Source organism: Pteropus alecto, unplaced genomic scaffold, assembly GCF_000325575.1.
Source record: "Pteropus alecto unplaced genomic scaffold, ASM32557v1 scaffold65, whole genome shotgun sequence".
In the NCBI taxonomy this organism is placed as follows: Eukaryota; Metazoa; Chordata; class Mammalia; order Chiroptera; family Pteropodidae; genus Pteropus; species Pteropus alecto.
Genome location: NW_006439191.1, coordinates 123,502 through 132,451, shown reverse-complemented (window position 1 = coordinate 132,451; position 8,950 = coordinate 123,502). Strand labels below are relative to the sequence as shown.

Sequence of the window (8,950 nt, the reverse complement as noted above, 5' to 3'; positions counted from 1 at the left end):
GGAGTCACTGAGAGCTACTGGCTGCAGGGCCTGAGTAGCTTAGGCCCAGAGTAAGGCCAGGCCCAAGAGTTGGGCGATGTCTCTGAGACTGAACATGAGTCATAATTGTGCACAGGGAAATATGAATTCTTAACAGAGAACATAGTTTAAAGAAGATATAAGATAAGTAAGTAAATTCTAGACAGAATCCAAAAAGGTTAGGCAAACATTCAGTGAAGAGCCAAACAGCAAGCCACAAGTGGACCTTCCTAGAGCAAAACATGGATTGGAGGCCCAACCAGTACAGAACACAGTATAATTCTGTATGCCAGTTATCTGTAATGATAATAACAGTAGAAAGGCATAATCTCAGTGACCAGCAACTATGATATCAAGTTCAGATAGCACCAACCATAAAATATTTCTGTTGATGATAAAATGACAATATTTTCTCAATTTCCCCTTATTTCCTTTATTTTACTCACATTTGCTCAAAATGAAAACCTGATACAGAAGTTGATCTTAGGCTGACACAAGGCTTATGAAATGTGGATGCAAGCTGCTAGAATGAAATGAATGCATGAGAGACAACAGAAAAATCAAGATTCGACTCAGGCTTACCTACTCCCTTTTGAGAGAGTCTGCAACAACATAGATGGCCCTAGAAGTTATTATGCTGAGTGAAATAAGTCAGACAAAGATAAATATCATATAATTTCACTTATATGTGGAATCTAAGGAACAAAAAGGACAAACTAATCAAAAACAGACTCACAATTATAGTGAACAATTTGGTGATGGACAGAGGGGAAGAGAGTTGGGGGGCTGAGAGAATGGGGTGAAGGTTTAAAGAAGTACAAATTATTATTTTTTAGGCGAGGCAACCCTTGATTGGACCCCACAGATTGCAAGGACCTTATCAGTTTACAATCCCTTATTTTTTATTTTTTACATCTACAGCATCTGGTCTTCCTAGGTGGTCTCCCATCCAAGACTAACCAGGCCCAACCCTGCTTAGCTTCCGAGATCAGACAGGATTGGGCTTGTTCAGGGTGGCATGGCCATAGACCAAAGAAGTACAAATTAGTAGCTGATGGATGGTGAAGGGGATGGGGAGCACGGCACAGGGAATGCAGTTAGCGTGAGTACATTGGGTAGGTGAAGGGTCAGGGTCTGCAGGGAGCAGTTCGGGGGATCGTTTTACGAACTATATAGATGTCTAACTGATGTGCTTGAAACTAATTTAAATAAATAAATTTTAAAAATTAATGAGCCAATACATGTATAAGTGGAAAGAATGTATTTTTATAGTTGTTACATTTGTTGGAATATGAAAGTTAAGTTGATTATGTATCTAGGAGAACTATGACTTTCACTTAGATTTGTTTTGCTCTGCTTTCTGTTAATCATTGGGAGAAAAGTCATATGGTCTAGTATTTACTTCAGGTAACTGAGGATGATTGAGACATGTTCTAGAGAATTTTCTAGTATTACTAAGTCTTTACTAAATTTTTTCATATAATTACATGATTTATGAGTATAGAATGTGAGAAGTATTTTTCTTTTCAGAATTAATAAAGCATTTGTTACTTGGAAATGGAATGTTAGAAGAATTAAGAAAGAGAAAAGCAGGTAAGTCTTGATATGCAATATATTTATAAAAATTTCAAGAGGAAGCATTATTTTAAATATGTAGTATAGAAGCAGATATAAATTAGTTTTTACTCAGTGATTGGAAAGTCACATTTTATAACCTTTATGATTAAACTTAACCCATCTAATTTTTAAAGATTATTAATATTTTATATATATTAAACACGATTATATATGTGTGTGTATATATATATACATATATAATATATATACACACACACACATGTATATAAAATAAACATTTATTATATGTCCTGGGATGCCATTCTGTGGTGTGAAGAAGTCACAGTGCTATGAAGAACCTATGATGAGTTCTCTCGGTCACTTGATCTAACTTTCTGCCTCCAAAGGGGGAATTCATTAAGTAATCCAAGATAGATGACAGCTAATTCTATTTTTAGGATATCCAGCAGCCAAGTTTTGTTGTTGTTATTAAACCTGAGATAACTGCGGTTGAAATGCAGTTGTAGGAATTGATACAAAGAGACCCCATGTGCCCTTCCCCGAGTTTCCTCCAGTGGTAACATCTTGCAGACCAATAGGACAGTGTGACAACCAGGACAGCGACACCAATAGAAGGAAGATCCGGCACATTTCTATCAGCTCCAGACCCCTCACGTCACCCTTTTACAGCCATACTCATTTCCTTCCCACTTCTACCCTCTCCCTAACCGGTGGCAAGAACGAATCTGTTCTCCATTTCTATCATTTGGTCTTTTCAAGACTGTATGTAAATGCAAGCCTGCAGTACGGAACCTTTGGGACTGATTCTTTTCACTTAGCGTAACTCTGGGGATTCATCCAAGTTGTTACATATATCGGTTGTTCTTTCTTATTGCTGAGTAGCAGTCCGTGGTATGAACCTACCAGTTTCTTTAACCATTCACCTGTTGAAATGCAACTGGGTGTTTTCCAGTTTTTGTTTATTACAGATGAAGCTGCTGCCAACATTTATAGACAGGTTTTTATGTGAACGTTAAGTTTCCATTGCTCTGGGGTATATGCCCAGGAGTGCGATTGCTGGGTCATATGGTATTTGCATGTTTAATTTTTTTTAAGAAACTCCCAAAGAGTTCCAGAGTGATTGTATCGTTTTTCATTCTCGCTAGCGATCTGTGAATGATCCACTTCTTCCACATACATGCCAGCATTTGGAGTTGTCACTATATTTTATTTTAGACATCTGGTAGGCGTGTAGTGATATCTCATGGTGGCTTTAATTTGCATTTCTCTAGTGACTAATATTGTCGAATATCTTTTCATGTGCTTATTTGCCATGTTCTTTGGGAAATGTCTCTTTGTGTCTTTTGTACATTTTCTAATTGGATTATTTGTCTTTATGCTGTGGAGTTTTCAGAGTTCTTTTTATAGTCCAGATACGGTCCTTTGTCGTATGGTTTATAAATATTTTCTCCCAGTCTTCGGCTTGTCTTTTTTTTTTAATCCAGGAGTATTTACTTAGCATCTGCTACGTGACAGGCTTTAGGCTTGTAGTTAACTCGCTGCTTGACACTATAAAGTCACTCTTTGGCCTCACTGCTTTGCCGACTTGGACAAGCATGTGTATGAAGACCTGAGCCTTTACTCAACAGCGCCCCCGTGTGGAAGCAATACCTTATTTCTTTCTCTCTGCTCTTTTTCTCTCATTCTTTCCTTCTGTTCTTTCCAGTGCTGTTAGGAGTGATGTGGCTCACCCTCGTGACCGTGAGCAGACCTGCAGAAAGGGGCGGAGAAGAGAAAAGGGCCATCTTCTCTGTGTTGTGATATAGGTGGTTAGAGAACTGATGAAACATTCTCCAAATGGTTTCCAATCTAGTTAATCGTTTCCCCCGTAATTGGGGAAAATTAAACTGAGGAAATTTAAACTTAATAAAGAGGGGGAATATAATTCCGTTTGGATGTCACCATCTGCTATTTCAGAATTCTTAGAACTCAGTGGTATAACAGAATAATATCATCACTTGTTTCTCCCTCCTATTTTGTTCTTACTCAACACACTCAGCACCAAAATCTCGCCGTCAGCATTGGGCAAACAGAACTGTAGGGTTTACTAATCTTTATCGATGCCATTTAAGATGGATAGATGTAATACATATTAACTATAGGAATAGGAGACAAATATTGCTAGTTATCTCTATGTTCACTTCATTCATTTTGAAGAAGAGATAAGTCTGTGGAAATTTTTTAACTTCCAGGTCGTTTTTGTACCACCATCTTTTCTGGGCTCATGAATTATTTCAGGGATGTTTGCTTTACATAAAGGGACTTTGCGAAGATGCAGTTAATCTCAAAAATGGTAATGAACATGAAGATAATCCATCTGCCATATGCCTTGTAAAGGTGGGTAGAAGTATACTACTACAAGTTAATATCGGTATATGTTCACGGGGATTTAGCTGTATAGGACATATTAACTAGTTTATGTATACATAAAGAACACATGGAGTTTTGAATCAAAGGAATACAGATATCTAGATCCATAAGTAAACCATCCCTATGGATGACTGATGTTCTCAAATATCTGCAAAGAACATTATTCCCTCGGGTCGTCAATTTTAATAGTTAATAACATTCTTTATAAATAATTTCCTCCTTACGCTTGTCTGTTATGAGGCCCTTTATTTTCAGAGCCCCAAATCTGCAATAGAATTTACAAATAATCAATTACCTCTAATATATAATTGATAGTAGCTAACTTTCCCTCAGTATAGCACATCAAGAAATTGTCATTGAAACTCAGAGGTTTCGGTTAAATTTATGAATTCTCCTGTTCCACAATTCTCAGAGCGATGGTCTTAATGAATGATTTCATTTATATAGAACAGTTCTTTCAAAGAGGTTAAGTACATAGAAGTATAAATTTTAAGTTTAATGCATAACCGAGCAGGATTCTAACAGCTTTTACTTCACTTACCCGCTGTGCGGAGGAGATACTGAAAAGTGAAATGGATAGTCACCTAGACTTAGAAAGAGAAACAGCGAAAGGGCTTGGACAAATTATGAATTTGACAATCAGCTCCGGTAATAAGATTAATACTTGTAAAACAGTTGATTTTTGGAATCGGTTATGTATAGTGACTGATACATAAAAGTGATAACACATTTTTTTGAGTGAATACATAAAAGAAGTAATGAATAAAGAATTCATCACTACAGATGAAGTATATTTTGTATAGTCGTATTAGCAATATTAATGTCTCCAAATGATTAAGTAGAAGACGTTTCACAGAGGAGTATTTTTGATACGGTTTTGACGTAGAAGGAAATCGGTTGGGCGGCTAAGATAATAGCTTTGCTTTATTCATGGCCGAGTGACAGAATTGATCAATTAACTCCATGATGGGTGGTCAGGCAAAGCATACTTTAGAATACTTTAGAATATTTCTGAAGTCTACGCCTAAAATGCTAATGGCTGACAATGCTAAATAGAGTGACTAAGAAGGGATGTTGGGGCTCTTTCCTAGACACCTTAGGCTGTATCGGTTTCCCCCCCAGAGCATCAAGGGGAAGGAAACAAACCTTTCCAGAGGATATATACATATTTGTTCATTACCTGCTCTGCAAAGACAATGGAGATGAAGTAGAAAAGAAGCACTGTTACTTTCATTCTGCTTACAGGCCATTGGAAGGGATCCTTCTCTACATAGAAAAACGATAACTAATTCTGGAGGCCTTCCCTCCGTTTTGCCCATCATTCTTGCTCACCGATTAGCAAACTACATTAACTAACAACACATGTGGAATGGTCACGCCTTTGGAATTGAAGTTTGGGCATCTTTCCTGAAGGAAGGCTGTTACGAGCCAGGCCACGCTGGATCGAAGAGCCGGGCGGGGAGGGAATGGGGCATTCAAACAACAATTGAATGTTGTTTAATTTGAGGGTTGGCTGGGGCCAAGAATAACAGAATAAGGGAAAAGTAGGGCTAAGTGAAGCTGCCCTTAAGACGGGGGGCACTCCTCGTAGAGGTTGTGAGGGCCGTTCTCAAGAATAGGAGTTTCTGAGACTGGAGAAGCCGGGGTCAGATGGAGGGGAGAACAGAGCTTCATAGTTTCAGAGTCAGGAGAACTGAGCCTGGGGTCAGAAATCTGAAGGCGGCCAACTGTACCTTAGGACCGGGGTGGGGCGGGGGTGGGGGCGGGTTCCGCATGGCTGGGGACGCATAGAGGAGGTAAGGAGGATGAAGCAAGTTTACGAATGCGTACGATAGTATAAGTCAGGGGTTAATACCATGATCGCAGGTCAGAGGGCGCCGGTACACACTGCAGGGGCGAAAGCACACCTTTACGGGGGCAGGAAAGTCTAGAACTAGATGAGACCGAACGTGGGTGCGTGGGTCATTTTATCCAAACTTTCACTTTCAAATGACAAACTAAGTCCCAGAGAAATCATAACTTATACAAGGCCACAGAACCAGCTAGAGTTGAGTCTTTGATTATGTTTCCTATTCAAGAATGGTTGTGTGGGGGGGAGGAGGAGCAGTATTTTGAATGCTTAGTAAAAATTAAATTATTTTTTGTCCCACCCTTTTTGGGGGAGGGTGCAGTGGGGGGTGCTAATAATCTACATTTTTAACAAGTCCCTTAGGTGATTCTTCTGCAGAGTAAACTTTGAGAACTATTCTGAAAACATAACTACTGAAAGTTTCTGAACGTTATTTTAGGAAAAGTAATGTGATGTTGGTTTGTGGGAAAAATCGAAAGCGAGGAGATAGATACAGAGTTAAAGGCATCGGGGAGTATATACTGGAGGAACGTAGGTGGAAGCAATAAGGACTTCAATTAGTAAGATCAGAAAGGGAGGTTTTGAGACACGTTTAACTGGAACAATCAGGACCCGAAATCCAGATATGGGACCAGGAGAGGGAGAACACAGACTTAATCCAAAATTTAAGGCTAGAGCAGTATTTTTCCATTTTTTAAAAAAAAATTTTTGGGAAGCATACATTTATGAAGTATTATAGTATGACTAGGGATAATGATATCTGCTTATTTATTGAAGAAAATGTAGTTTGGCAAGAAAATTAACATGAGGTAGGAAAATCAAGAAAACCCAGAAGGGAGGAAGAATGGTGGGATATGGACGAATGGATGAACCGTCTCGTTCTGTATTGCCAGGGAGGAGGGCGGTAGCACGGTCGATGGAAGTCTCTCCATGCTGGATTCCAGAAAAACTCAGAATAACATCGACCTTATTTGCATTATTTCATTTTAGCCTCTTTATCTTACATTTAGTGTTCATGTTTTTAAGCTTTACAAGTAATCAGGACTTCAAGGTAAAGCAGTTTCTGGGCCTCGTGGCTCCCCTGGGTTCATAGATATTTCAAAAATACATTAACTCTTGAATTTCTCTGCTTTGACATAACCTGAGTAACAGTTAAAATAAGAATATGGTTTTTTTCTGTGTTTTATCAAGATTTAGGTAGATTTAAATAAGGGTATTTGAATATGATGCCTGTATAAGGAATTATAGTATATACGACATAACATGGAAAAGAAAGTATACATACGCTCTTCTTTATGATAGGAAAAGATAGCCAAAATATATCTTTCGCTTTTTTAAATGAATGACTTTCCAGCACTCAACATTTGCTCTCATTTAATTAGCTCGATAGGTCTCGAACGTATTCTCTGGATGAATTTTGTGAAGAACAGTTACGGCAAGCTACCCAGGCATTGAACCAACTCGAGGACATCAGGGATAAAGCTATTTCCGATGTGAAAATTACAATTTTTAAGGTACTTCCTTAATTACCTTCTTTTAAAAGGTTTTTATGTACAGACTGAAGCAATTGCTCCAGGTGAGATCTCTGAAAAAAGTATCGGGAGTGGGCAGCCGGGGAGGGGCACAAAGGTGATTAATCAACCAACCAGCTAAGCTAGCGCTGTGTGTTTACGAGGTACAGCATGAGGATTTTTCCAAGTCTCATGTAGAATGCAAATATATGTGCATATAAGTATATACGTGTGTGTATAAATGCATATCTATGCATATTGACATACATGCCTTCGAGATGCTCAAAATATAACTTGTATTGACATATAAAAGGAAATATAATTTGTTACAAAGTTCAGTGTTCATAAGACAAAAACTGATTGATTGCTCAGGAGAAATATAAGTAGATGAGATAAAACTTCCCTCAGGATTTTAGAAAAAGGACTCAATAATACAATGAATAATGTCCTCAGAACATGGATGTGCTATGACTCATTTCACAGGATCGTTTTAGATAGCTTCCCTCTATCAGAAATGACAGTGCATGGCACATGACTCCCAAATGCAGCCTGGTTAGGAACCAATGCAATACCATGTGATTATGGACTTCCTGCATCTCTCGGCTGGTTTGGCTGAATCCAGATGGATATTTGAGGCTCTCTGGAGGAATAAATGGACTGGGTCTCCCTTGACGAATTTTCAGATGTCATTTCTCTGACTTGAACCTTTGATAGATACAGAGACCAAGGCAAGCAGAGGTGGTGGCCAGAACACTTGGCTGCTGGGGCTATCTGCGGGTACCTGTGTGGTGGCAGGTGCCAGTTGGAGGTGCACAGAGTGGCGAGGGCTAGGGCAGGCTGCATTGGCCAGGCCGACTGCAGGTGCACTGGTAGCTGCTGGGACCTGGCCGTCAGTGTGTACCGCTGTGGCTGGTAGGTCTCACCACAGATTTACGGCAGTAGAGGCCAGTGATGGGGGCCAGGCAAGGGACATGCGGATGTTTAGATGGCGAGGCTAAATGCAGGTGAGCACAGTGGTGCGGGCCAGAGACAGGATCTGAGCTGGGCCCACAAGCAGTTCTGGGAGCCCTGGCTGTCGTGCGTGCACTCCTGTAACTGCAGCAACTCCCCTCAGGCAGGCACATGTGGTAGTGGAGGCTGGTGGCAGGTGGCAGGTCAGTGGCGTGTAAGAGCACAGTAGGTGCGGCTGGCCATGAGCACGTGCATGATAGCGAGGGTCTGCCATGGGGTTCCAGGCTGGTGTCTCGCACTCATTCAGCCAGAGGCCTGGGCTGGCTGCCGGCGTGGTTCCCAGGTTTCGGTGGGGTCAGGCTGGAGAAGGCAGTGGGGAGAGGCTCAGGCAGTGAAAGCTGGTGAGATCTGCTGGGGGTTCGCGGCAGCCGTGCTGGCCATTGTTTCCTTTCTCAGTGGCAAACGCCGCTGCGTTTGTTGAGCAGCTCACTGTGAACCATGGTCGCTCCTGCCGTGCGGCTGCCATTGGCGGTCCCCGTGTATCCTCCTCGTTCAAGCCATCTCTGCACATCTCAGCCTTGCTGGTCCGGGTGGAGCTAAGTCAGAGCTGGGACCTCGGTGCAGTGCCGTAAAG

General features: G+C 40.7%; 1 protein-coding gene and 1 pseudogene across 1 annotated transcript in view; one reads left to right on the top strand and one right to left on the bottom strand.

Moving 5' to 3' along the window:
• Positions 1-8,950, top strand: part of DNAH14 (dynein axonemal heavy chain 14) — a 150,563-nt gene that overhangs the window by 20,472 nt on the left and 121,141 nt on the right. The window contains exons 7-9 of the mRNA XM_006916239.1: positions 1,549-1,611; positions 3,828-3,972; positions 7,237-7,368. Coding sequence (XP_006916301.1) covers positions 1,549-1,611; positions 3,828-3,972; positions 7,237-7,368 — 340 coding nt within the window. The remainder of the gene's footprint in view (positions 1-1,548; positions 1,612-3,827; positions 3,973-7,236; positions 7,369-8,950) is intronic.
• LOC112483308 lies at positions 931-1,048 on the bottom strand (annotated as a pseudogene).